This window comes from Amborella trichopoda, chromosome 4 (assembly GCF_054954075.1).
Source record: "Amborella trichopoda isolate Santa Cruz 75 chromosome 4, AtrichopodaSantaCruz75HAP2 v2.0, whole genome shotgun sequence".
Classification (NCBI taxonomy): Eukaryota; Viridiplantae; Streptophyta; class Magnoliopsida; order Amborellales; family Amborellaceae; genus Amborella; species Amborella trichopoda.
The window spans coordinates 49,268,369-49,281,983 of NC_142339.1; the positions used below are offsets into that span (position 1 = coordinate 49,268,369).

Sequence of the window (13,615 nt, forward strand, 5' to 3'; positions counted from 1 at the left end):
TTTACCTTTGGTATAAGGTAGTCACAATTAATCTAGACTATTAGATGTGAAATTGGGTGACTGCATTTATATTATTAACCAAGCTTAAAGTTCAAAAGAAATTTTCTCAAACTTTACGACACACTCAAGCTATCAAACTTCACATCAAATGGTTGTAAGTAATTCTGACCTCCCAGTACCAAAGGTAAGTGGTCTCATTATATACAATCCCATTTTTAATTAGTTTATTAAAAACTATATGGGAAAGCACATTCATATAAAATGCCCGATTAAAATGTGACCGAAACATTTATTTGTGATGGTCACCATATCTTAAATCTAAGATAGTGGACTGATGTAAACAATTAATACTGAAATTTTATTGTAAAAGACAGCTACTGGTTCTTCATATTAATTCCGAATTTGTCAATACGCATATCAATCTATTCAGCATATTGTCCAGCCAAAAAATAGGATGGTCATAAAGAGGGCATAGATCATCAGCCGTCTTTGGATAACTATGAATGGTGGATGTTAGATTTGAGTAACCTTCTCTTTACCGGCAAGTATCAAATATTTTTCAATACTTATATCATTTACTTTTTAGGACATACCATTACCATATCTCATGCCAATATTTAACAATTTCACTTTTTGGGTTGGAAAGGGTGCTTCAGCTCTTTAGCCAATTCAGGGGAAGTCTTTGGGTACAATTTTAGAGATAAAAAGTAAGCATGGTAAGATATGCATAAGAAGGAATTTATCTTGTCCAAGTAAAGGACTCCACATATATACTTGGAAAAATTCAATTTGGAGAGAGAAGAAAAAGAACAAGCTCTTTGAGTGGTCTTTTTGTTTATCAAGCCATTTATCAGACACAAAGCATGGCCCTAAGTGTTTCTCTTGACTGCTTGGAGACCAAAAGCTTCATGAAGAATCATAACTCTGTTAATGTTTCTAGTTGATATCTCCTAAAAACTTTCCTTGTTATTTTTTTTTGGGAAAACTTACTATACTTCCCCTCCCAAATATATTTTTTTACATCTCTCAACTCCCAGTCACCTGATCTAAATGGATGGCTGAGATAGCCCCAATCTCAATAACACATTTATATATATTTTTAGTTTTAATTATTTTGAAACAACATTGTCACCAAATTTGGGGCATCCACTCCTCTTAAACTCACACTTGTATAAAATATAAAAAACTATTACCAATAAAATAAAATAACCAAAATACCCATAAAAGTTTTAAGGGTATTTTAGTTATTGTTTTAAACAAATATTTTTTTATTTTTATTTTTTTGCTGAGCCCAATGATGACACATACCAAATTTTATATTCATATGAATTGTAGAAAAAATTAAAAATAAAATACCATGAGATGACAAATCTAAATCACATGGTCAATGGTTCACTTTTGACATGATGGCTAAAGGAATTCCAACCATCTGTTCAGATCGTGATAGAAGATGTGGTAATATATATATATATATATATATATATATATATATATATATATATATATATATATATGGATGGAAGATGCTAGGGTGAGCCCACTAGCTCACATAATAGTATAAGTCCAGTGGTCCAGATTGAATCTGAGCCAATCTGACGGCCGAAAGTGTTTGACTTTTAATTTATTTATTTTTTACAAAATCAAATTACTTGAAATTTTAGGTGAATATTCTTTTCATCAAGCCGCACCTAATAAAAATATAAAAAAAAACTCCGTAAATTATAAATGACCAAAATACTCCCAAAAATTTACGAGGATATTTTGGTCATTTTGTTTCATGTAAAATTTTATTTTTAATATTTTTCGAATATTCAACTTTTTTTTATCAACATACGTCTAAAATTTTAAGTGATTATGATTTCTAGAAAAAAATTAAAATTCAAACGCTATTGAGCATCCCATGATCATTAGATCGGCCCAAATTCATTTTGGGCCATTAGGCTCATTTTTTCTTGTGAGCCCATTGACTCACAGAAGCATTTTCCTATATATATATATATATAAAAGAGTAATGATCATATGAGACCCTCCTATACCCATACATGTAAGGCCCCAAATTAAATTTGGCACACATCTATCTAAAAAAGTTATCACATGGGTGTGAGACTTGACTTTTCTAAAAATCTGTACCGAATTTAATGGTGATCCTTTGGAGTCTTATACACATGAGTGTGGGAAGGTCTCACAAAGTCATTTCCCTATCCCTATATATATATATATATATATATGCCGAAGTATAGTAAATTTTACCCTTCTTTTTCTTTAAATTGTCAATGAGAAATTCCATTTGTTGCACTCACTTTGTTATTCTTTCATATATATATAATTTTCCTCATAATCCCTTTTTTTCTTTAAAGAAAGTTGGGCATGTACTAGAGCACAAGTGCAGCCAGCCATGATTGGGCTGGGCAGGTGAGCTGCACATCCAAGCAAAGGGCTAGGCTTGGACCCAAGCCTAGAGAGTCTCAGGCTTGGACCCAGGCCTAGAGAGTCTCAGGCTCGGGTCGGGGTCCAAGCATGGCTACTAATTTATCGAGCTAGGCTTAGGCTCAGCCAAGCCCATTTCTACCCTTGGCATGAGAGAGTCATGGAAAGAGTCAATGCGGAAACACAAACATCTAAACTTGGAGGTAGGTTGTGACCCTGATTAAGCTTGGTGACGAGTAAAGTTTGAACCCTGCCATGGACACCACTACTATGGGATCGGGGCTCGGGGCTTGTGGCTGTGGTCAGAGTGGTAAAACCGCAATGTAACGTCAATGGTTCCAATCCGACCTTGCGTACTAACCCCAAAGAGTGCTGAAAGTCACAAATCAGCCAAGCTTACAGGATACCATGGCAGTTTTTTAGCGACCAACCTACCCAAAATTCACAAAATAAACATGCCTTCGATAATGAAAAGGGCACATGAAATGACAAAATCTTAGTGAGAAACTATTATCATCATCATTAGATCCTTTTTCCAACTTATTAAGGGTCGGCTATACGAATCTGATAAGAACTACTACAGCCAAATACTTCAAAGTCATAGCTTTTCACTAATCCATTAAATACTGTACAAATATTCAAGCTTCAATACATATGAAAAAGCCAAAGGGCTCCTTACTAACAAATCAATATAATGGAAATTCCGACTGCATAGTAATTCACAAAAAAATTAATCATAAAAACCTCTGACCAAAACCCAGACATTCATTTTATTGTGTTCTTATAGAATTCTAAGTCCTTCCTACTGACAAACTGCATTTCATTTCGCCTAGCACAATCCCAAAATAAAATCCACAGGAAACTAGTTGTAGCACAGAAATCAGGTGTATTCATTGCAAAAGAAAATGTGACAAAATCCTTGCAATACCCTTCCAAACCAATGTGAAAACAATTTTAAGTTGTGTATACATTGAATACTGCACTTACAAATTAAGATGGCCGTGCTCACCATTGTGAAAGACTTCTGAATTTACAATTTCATATCTTTCAAAGCTCCTCCTTTCTCGAGGTCACTAACCAGGTTCCTTAGTGAAGGGACTTTCATGGCCAGTGTCCTATACAAGCGAGAATACCTAGCTCTTGTCCCATCAGCTGTTCTAGCCAAAGCCAATGAGCTTAGAGCCTCAGGAAGTTGGCTAAACAATTGCTTGATCTCGTCAAGGCTCATATCATTGAGCACCGATGGCCTAGGGGCAACCCTAATTATCTCATTTCCTTTGGGATCCTGGATTTTGGCATCAGCTTTGACAACTAATTCAGAATTAGGGTTTGCCCCACACTTGATGATGAATGGTGTGGCTGAGCCTGTGTTGAACTGCAACACATTCCATTGGACCACATCGCTCTCTGAAATCGATAGTGATTGCAGGGTTCCGGCTGGTTCACGGTCATCTATCTCCAGAATCGACTGCAAAAGTTCATTGCAAATAATTAAAACATGAAACCATGGTTTTACGATTCTAGAGATTCAGAAGTCAAAAAGATACAAACCACCAAACTTCCCCCCCACCCCCCCTCCCCCTCCTCTAATCCCCCGTCAAAAAGGAAAAAGAAAGGACAAATGCATTGAATTCGGAAAGAAGTTGCCCTGAAAACAAAATATTTTTCTAGAGATGAAGTTGGATGATGGGGTTTCAGCATCTTGGCCAGGTGGTTAGGATGTTAAGGGTACTGACAGCCATCTTATACAAATACGAATAAAAAGAATATGAAATGAAAAGAAAAAGGTTCAAAATCGAACTTTGGGTAAATTTCAGATCCAGATTTAAACGTGAGCTATATAAAATATATTAACAACAATAATACAGACTTCTCAATGATAGATATTCAATATCCAACAGGTGAGACACTGTAATTTGCTGTTCTAGTGATTTTAAACTGCTTTGGCAAAGACTGAAGCCAGATACACGCGAAGAATCGACAAGATTGTATTGCCATTAAACTATGGATGACATTTGTTAGGAAAATAATGTGAAAAGGATCCAGGTTGTGTAGTGAATCTCAGCAGATATTTATGGCATGACATCTTAAAAAATAGAAAAGGATCCAGGTTGTGCAGTGAATCTCAGCAGATATTTACATGGAGATAAGATACTTTTCTACACAAAATCAGATGGGAGGCAAAACAGCCTAACTCACAAAACTTACAGAAAAAAAAAAAAAATTCAAACAACATATGCATTTTGTTAGAATGGAAATATCCGGGTATTCTTCACAGCACACATACCTCAACAGCATGGCGAGCATCTGCTATCTGCCTCTGGGCACAAGGATGATCAATGTCTAGAAGTGAAGGCATCCGCTCAGAGAGCTCATCTAAAGACTCAAGCAGCAATTTCTTCTTGGTTTTGCTTATTGGGGTTTGAGAGATCTGACCCATTATTTCCTGTGAAAGTAATGAAATAACAAACATGGCATCAAAGTCTTCTTAGTTTCGCTCTTTAACTATTGTGTAAAACAAAGGGACAAACCTTGACTTGTTTCAATATGCCATCAAGAGATATCAGAGAAGCCAAGCGAGCATCTTCTGCAGCGGTAGATGGATTTCGTATTGGTGAACCACCTTGCTCTCTCAAAAGTAAAGCTGCATCACTTCTCATTTGTTGCAAAATCTGAATTTATCAGAAGACAAGTGAGAAGCTGCCTACTTCAGTCCAGCCAAACAATACCCTCTCATCAAACCCAAGTCAGAAATTAAAACAAAATGCTGCCATTAATCAGGAACTATACATTCAGGAAGCCTCTCCAGTTATCTGTAACATACTTCAGCAGTTTTTAACTCAATGTGACAAATACTACCTACAATTAGTTTCACTCAGTAATATTGTAACAGTCTCGAACAACTTCAAGGGGTATATAATTTGAAAAAAGAAATACTCTTCAAACAGGTTACCAGAAATACTCTTCAAACAGGTTACCTTCCTTCTCTTGTGATCAACGGACTCCAGAGCAGATCGCAGCTTACTCACTTGTGCCGAATCTTCTGCCTCCTCTGTAGCCAAGGTGCCTGCAATATCCTGATCAAAGAAAAACATGTTCGATTCTCAGAACAAGTTGTTCCCAGATTGTAGATAATTGGGACCAGGTAACTTTCAAAGAAAGCCTTATATTGTCAGGTCGCTGGTTCCAACGTAAAAACAATAATAATCATAAATAATAATTATACAGCCAGGCTGATTTTTTTTTTAAAGCAGTGATTAAATTCAAACTGGATATAAAGGAGCATGCTTTTCTTTTTTTGGTAATAAGGTACAAACTTTTCAACATTAGAACCAATCAAATCCATAGCTTGTTGAAGCCAGACTAATGTTTTAGGTCAGGCATAGGCACTCATAGCACAATCTTGACTTATACTACATTCTTAGAATACAGATGACCGGGTAAAATATAATCTGATCCAAGAAAATAAAAAAATGAAACTAAAAGGATATAGCATTTGTAATAGTACCTTCAGGTGTTGCAACTGAGACATGTAAACCCGCTTTGTATATTCAGATAAGAGCTGACCCAGAGCATCTGTACTAGGTCGTTGTGCAGCTCCAAGACCAGCCATCCAACCATCCATGATAGCGGTGGAAAGAAGTTCTAGTTGCCCTGTCACCCCACTATCCCCCCCACTAACTGAAAGAAACTCAAAGTTCTCCGCAAGCCAAGTTCGAATTTGGCGCTGAAGCTCTCCAGCTGGAGTGTGAACAAAGAGAGCAGCAAGAGCCTTGTTTCCAACGGCAAAATCTTTGGCTTCCTCTGTTATCTCTCTAAGTTTGCCACCAGTTACATGTTGCCTCCATGTCTCCTATCCATTTAAGAATCCAGTATTGTCATAACGTAAATATAGATGGAATTACCAATGACACAAGAAATCAGTAAAATGTAAAGATCATATTCAAACAGAATTCTGCAAACTGCAATCTTTTTAGGATGATAAATGATCTTGCAGAACTTCAGTCCCAAGAATATGACACTTTAAGCATAGTAAACCAAAAAAAGCAAATAAAGAAAAAAGGTGATAGAAGCCTCATGGCTCAGTATTAGCTGGAATAAGTCTTAGCAATCAACACTACCTCCTCAATTCCTCTCAGCTTCAAAACGATGGACGAAAACTTGGATTTTTTCTCATGCTTAATATTTACTTTAAAGCCTTGTACGTGCTCCTCAACCAGAGCAGTCCTTGAATCATAATGAACAGGCGATCTGCCAGGACTGCTACCCCTACTGGAGCTTCTGCTCCTGCCAGAACTAGCCTTCTCTAAGAATCGCTCAACTGGCAATACCTATAGAAAAAGATCAAAATACTCAGCCACAAGATAGACTAATGAAGACAGAATAAACGAGCACAAAATAAAAACACCATAAATACACCATAATGAAAATAAGCTCATAAAAAAAAGAACAATGGGCATGAGAGTTAAACAGACATTTCATTTTTCTAAGAATTCAATGTAGGAACTCCGGATTTTAACGACCTTGATTGATTGCAGCTCAGGTGATCTTGCAAGCAAAGATCGTACATACAGAATTCTGACACGAGAAACAAGCATAGTATCCATAACCCTCTTGGGTTCCATTTTCCGAATAAAAGAGAAGACAGCATCTCTAATTTCAGCCAGTATCTCATGCTCCCGTGCAGCACCAGCTTTGATGACGGCAGCCAAAACCTGAAAAAATGCAGCTGCATCATGTTCTAACAGGAAAAAGAAAGATAATCTCACATAGGAAATCACTTAAAAATGCCTACAGGTGAATTTCTACAGTACTTCACCTATAGCCCATTCAACACAAAGTCACAGTTGTCCAATATTGTTTGAATTTTAATGATTTTTTTTCAAATCAAATTAACTTGGAATTTAGTGGGTGTGTGCAAATTAATGAAGCGCATCTGAATAAAATATATATAAAAAATTTGGATGATAAAAATGACCAAGAAACCCCTGTGAACATTTCAGGAGTATTTTTGTCATATTAATTTTTGATAGTTACTTTTTTAATATTTTATTTTGGTGCGTGTTGGTTAGGTGTACCCATGCCTAAATTTCATATATATCTAATCTATAGAACAAATATTAAAATTCAAATCCTATCAGACAACTATGACCGTATGATGAAATTTAGACAATAATGGGCTATAGGCGATGTACTGTAGAACTCACCTATAGACATTTGTAAGTGTTTTATTTCATATATACATATATATATGGAAAATACTATGCAACGCCTATAGGCGAAAATGAACAGTGATTTGTCTACCCCCATCACTGTCCAAAGTTCATCGCGTGGTCACGATTGTTCGGTAGTGTTTCATTTTTTTTCTACAAATTGGAATAAGCTGAAATTTAGCGCGTGTATTCATCAGAAATAGGGGAATCTTTGAAAATTATAAAAAAAAATATTTTACATGAAAACAATTGACCAAAATACCCCCGAAAAGTGTCAAAGGTATTTTGGTCAATTTATTTTTTGTTGATAATTTTTTTTATATTTTTATTAGATGCACCTCAGTAAGATGTATATATACTCTAAATTTCAGGTCATTATGATTTGTAGAAAAAAAATGAAAAATAAAACACTACCGAACAATCGTGACCGTGCGATGAAATTTGGACGATGATGAGGATAGACGAAATCACTATTTATTTTCGCCTATAGGCGTTGGAAAGGCTTTTCCTATATATATATATATATATTAAGAGAGAAGGAGACCTACACTATTTTCATGACACATTTCCCACTCCCCATTTTTTCTCTTTCTAAAACATAGTTCAAACGGTATCTCTCTTTTACAAGTTTCAAAGCCAAAGGTTCCCACCACCTTAATTCTCCCCAACTCTCTCTCTCTCTTTAAATTAAATATCAACTATGATTTCTTCCCTCTCACTCATTCCCCTCTCCTTAAATCTCTCACAATGTCTCCTTGAATATCTTGTTCTTTCTCTCCATAAATCTCTCTCCCCCTTCTCCTTTCCCTCCCACTCTCTCTCCATGCTCTCTCTCTTTTTTTTTGTCTCAAAGGTTTCTTACCACATCTACCCATTTACCTTCTAAAGTCTCTCTCTCTATTTTCTATCTTATTTGGTCTTATTCTAATTTTGACATGTTTTTTTGCCAAATTGTGATTTACAGCCAACATAGCAGTCAATTATAGTTCTCTGGACACCATCAAATTTTGAATATCCTTTTGAAAGTTTAGGTAACAAAATAGTTTCTTTTATTGATTGTAGTTTGGTACTATATATATTTGTGTCGTTTGTCATTTAACCGAATTATATTTTATTCATTAAATATATAAATTTAATTTATTGTGTAAATCAGAAATAAAGAAAAATATTATTTGGCTAGAGTAATTGTGGTTGAGTAATTTGAATAATGATAATAGTATTTTCTAATTTGAATAATGATAATAGTATTGATTGTAGTTTGGTACTATATTTATTTGTATCGTTTGCTATTCAACCTAATTACGTTTTATTTATTAAATTTATAAATTTAATTTATTGTGTGATTCAGAAATAAAGAAGAATATCATTTGGCTTGAGTAATGGTGGTTGCATAATTCGAATAATGATAATAGTGTTTTCTAATTGTCGTATTTATTTTCATAACTATAGTGTTGTATACAATTATGTCAATTATACATTTTAATTAATCAATTTGAAGGATATTAATTTGATAATAATAATTAATGGGAAAAGTTTATATATAGCCTACGCTTTAAACAATCAAATTAGAGCCTACCTAAAAAATTTCACTAGAAGAGATTGTTTTGATGCCCAAATATTCTCAAATTGATCATTTTGACATCAAGATGCATGAGATTGAGAAAAAAAAGGCTTTCAAGTTTTGGAAATAGTGCATCTTGTAACGCATTTTTGGACCCTTAATTTTTAAGTTATTCAAGTTTTTATAGATCTGCTCGATCTACACTATTTTTGAAGCTTTAAATTTTATAATTAAAGATGAAAATATATTTTAAGGCCAGTCAAAGATTTCCAATATTGAAACCACATTTCTCGACACTATTTGAAGGTGGGCTCTAATTTGATTGTTAGAGCCTCAGTTCTATACAAACCGCACCGATAATTTTTTTTTTTTTTTTTGGGTAAGTAAAAAGTGGTATGTCAGTGGAGATTTGGGCCCCTACCCTTTGATGAGAATGAAGTCAGAGACCTCACCAAGGAGCTCGACAATACTATCGCCAAAGCCCCAAGCCATTCTCGCACCCATAATTAATTACAACAGCATAATGGCACTTACATAATTATTGAAAGTTTAAAATATTTTCTATTTATTTTAAAAATTAAAATTTTATTAGTGGAGATTATGATAATTAAGTTGTCTTATCAATAAATTATAATTGCATAAATTTATTGATAATAAATAAAAATTTTCAATTTTTTATGTATTTTATACCCATTAACAATATCCATCAATAATAATTAACATGGTGATAACTAATCATTTTATTACAACATTCATAACAAAATAACTATAATTATTATTATTAAAAATAACAAGACTATAATTGTAATATTTTATTGAATATTATATTTATTACACAAATAATTACAGTTATAGATTGTATTATTATAAATATAACTATATATTAATAATATTATTATTATAAAAATATATTCTACATTAATTTTTTTATTTACGGAGATACTTTTGGTCAACATTATATATGTGATTAGTATATGTACATGAACAGTATAATTCATTTGGTATAACAATATTAAATATAGTTTGATTAGTTATGGATACAACAATTATGTTATACTACTAGAATATTAATTAAATAATATTAATCTATTGTTCTGAGTTTTTCATATCAATCTATTTTAATAGCATATGAATAATTCTATAATATAAATTTATTTTTATAGGTAATAAATATTACTATAATTAAATTAATAATCATAATAATATCCTTTCTATGTTACTTACTTAATTTGATATATTAAAATTTTATGAGTTATTTAGTATAACGCATAAATAATTTACTCATTTCGCTAAATTTATGTCAATTCAATCAAATAGTATTCCAATCATTGTTGTTTGCTCATGAAAAGTATTTCATCTCTCTTTCGCTATGAAAAGTATTTCATTTCCCTTTGGCTTTCTCGCTTCATGTGTGAGAAACTATTTTTTTTATGTTATTGTGGAATTTATTTTACATTTTAATTCATTTTAATTCATTTATATATATGAGAGAGATTGCGAAAGAGAGAGAGAGAGATATAGAGGGTGCATGCTCATATAGGCATTATCATGACCAAGCTCAAATAGGTATTATCATGACTTACCAGCATTAAGAGCTTGTTTGCTCCATCAGCAATGGTGGCAAGGCTGTCATATTGGTCAGGATCAAAATCATTTAAAGCAGAAGTCAGGTATTCTCCTGCCGGAGTTGTCTTAACTTTCTCAGGACCTGATTTGACAAGAGCACTAACATTGTTGGTTTTATCAGAGCCTGAGCTGACCAACATGGCATCTGAAGAATGCCCTTTGCTACTAGTGTTCCTGCCAAAATGTGAACAAAGATAAGGGTCTCACTAAAGACTGCATTTGATTAGTCTTGATTGAAAGATTGCGTAACATAATAATAGCATTAGCAGAATATCAATAATAACTGCATTAGCAGATTATCACAATTCATAGAGAATACCTGCTCATGTCTTCAATGTGGAGGTTAGCCAATCCTCTAGCAGATGGACTTGAGACCTGAATCCAGATTGGCAACACATGGAAGTCAGTGTATCAAAAATAAATCGTCATTCCACAAAAATATCCAGTTTAATCTATGTAAGAGTCTCTATATGTATATAATTAAAAATCAGTTTTGCTTCTTCTTTTTTTCAATTGTTCATTTGGTGATCATGACAACATCTACAAAATTTGGGGTCAAACAAATCCCTAGGGCCTCGATCTAGCACCACTTTTTCCTTATGGCTTACAATTACAGCATTTTCTCTATCTTAAAGAAAAAAAACATTGGGATGAATATAGGCCTTCCACAAAATTTGGTGGTCAAGCAAATCCCCGTGGATTGTTTTCTTGGGAGCTTTTGGATTTTGGCCTGCAGAGGTCATCTGGATCCAGCTCTAATAATTTATACGCCACTTGGTGCCAATTCCAAAGAGACCTCTTTCGCTTCAGTCAGGGCTGCTAATCACTTAGAGCAAGAAGGCAAGGTGTGTGCTCAAAAGCGACAAGCAGTACTACTGATGGACGTGCCTAGGAAGGAGTGTTCTTTTTTTTTTCTTTTGTTTTTTTTTAGGGAGAGGGGGGAGGGGAGGGACGTGGAGAGCAACGAGAAAAGAGTAACTGACTTCCCGTAAAAGCAAAAACAAAGGAGGACTTCTTTGCTCTAAATTTTTCACTTTCCTCATGGTTCAAAATCTTATAGGTTACATCTGTATAGATTTAGAATGGGCTCTAAACAATTACCCGCTACACATTCAAGCAATTTATATCATAAGAATAAGTCAATCATACGCATTCTGTATAAATAAGGATCTCTATGCAGGAGAATTATAGCAATGAAATGTATAAAGACCATTTACCTTTGACACAAGGAGGTCATAATCAACCTTAGCTGCAATATATAAAATCAGGCAACTAGGGGTATTCCATTCACCAAATTCAATCCAAAAGAAAAAATTTCGAACTTGACACACCCCACCCTAGGATATCAAATTTCACATTTTACAGCTATAGGTGATTGACCACTTTGTAAAAGGTAAATGGTCTAAAAGTATATAGTAATACCATCATAACCATTCAAGTAAATAGTGAGATTGATCTTAGAACTTATGTTAAAACATTCCCTGCCCTCAGAGATGGGAAATAACAAAATTATCCTACAAGTGTCCAATATCATTCAGCATCAATATGTCTTATCACTAGATTAATAAAGAAATAGATAGAGACATAAATAGTGAGAGAGAGAGAGAGATGAAAACTTGCAGGCATTACAGAGAAAATTTCATGTGCAATCTAGGAGGGGGGGAGAGAGAGAGAGGTACTAAAACTTGTCAGCATTACAGAGAAATCTGTACATGCAATCTAGGATAACAAACCTCATTTGAACTAGGAGTATTTCCACTATAAAATATACATGAAACATATGATAAGGAAATTAGTTTCTGGAAGCATCGCCAAGGGTGGGTAGAGGAGCTGAAAGTTTTCCATCGGAGGCACCATATTGGCTTCTGAAGCAGAACTAACCCTGACAGAAGGCTTGATAACAGTATTTCTTGGGAAAAAAAGGAGGCTTATTTCTCAGAATAAAAAAAAAGAAGAAGCGGCTTAATAAGCATGACAAGAAATGCCTGTAGTATATAAGACACATCTATTGAGTAGCAAAGGAAAATTTAACAAGTAATAGATTATTAAGATGACATCAGAGGAATGCATCTAGAGTGTTACTATAAGGAAGAACTCTCTCCTTATGAAATATATGGGCAAGTCTGGATGGACCACTAAACGGTACTTTCACTATATCTCAACACGCGACTGCATAAACTCTTCTGCAGCATGTTTGTTCCTACCCAATTCTCAACACAGCTTTAGTGAAGAACACCCTAATAGGAAAGGGCCGATCCATACTCACCCCAAGCAATTAGAGATAAAATGACAGAACAATTGAAAACAAAAAGGCCAAACCCCAATTTTGCCACCACAGCTATTCAAAACTTCAAAATTGCTGCAATTGTTTGTAGTATTCTAAATCTGCCGCCTCAGTTTTCTGAACCCTTCACAAATGCCACTTTCTTAAATATTTCTCCGATTTACTTTCCAAAATACCCGACTTACAACCTCTCCCTCTACCGGAACCAGAATCCTAACATCTCTCTAGTCTCTCTCCCCAACAATGCTGAAGGACAAACAACCTCTGGGAATGTGGCGAAGTAGTTATGATGCTGCAAAGGTGAAAGAATGTGGAGAAGGATGACTGGAGGACAGAAGAATTGTAAGGAGGGAAATTGTATAGCAGAACTTGGGTCGGTTTAATGGAATATCGGATGCTCAATTTAGAATTTAACTATTGGTAGAGAGAGAGAGAGAGAGAGAGAGAGAGAGATGACGAATTAAGGCTTTTGGCTAGAAAGGGAGACAGCCATCCTAGGCAGAG

General features: G+C 34.5%; 1 protein-coding gene across 3 annotated transcripts in view; it reads right to left on the reverse strand.

Annotated features, from left to right (window-relative positions):
* Positions 1-3,296: 3,296 nt before the first annotated feature.
* LOC18429003 (kinesin-like protein KIN-14L) overlaps positions 3,297-13,615 on the reverse strand; it is a 42,908-nt gene continuing 32,589 nt past the window's right edge. For all 3 annotated transcript variants that reach the window (XM_088865459.1, XM_088865460.1, XM_088865461.1), the window contains exons 15-23: positions 11,147-11,202; positions 10,785-11,001; positions 6,951-7,142; positions 6,549-6,758; positions 5,936-6,280; positions 5,406-5,504; positions 4,959-5,099; positions 4,715-4,873; positions 3,297-3,895 (exon numbers count right to left, since the gene is read on the reverse strand). In XM_088865459.1, the coding sequence (XP_088721585.1) occupies positions 3,458-3,895; positions 4,715-4,873; positions 4,959-5,099; positions 5,406-5,504; positions 5,936-6,280; positions 6,549-6,758; positions 6,951-7,142; positions 10,785-11,001; positions 11,147-11,202 (1,857 nt within the window). In that variant the 3' untranslated portion in view covers positions 3,297-3,457. The remainder of the gene's footprint in view (positions 3,896-4,714; positions 4,874-4,958; positions 5,100-5,405; positions 5,505-5,935; positions 6,281-6,548; positions 6,759-6,950; positions 7,143-10,784; positions 11,002-11,146; positions 11,203-13,615) is intronic.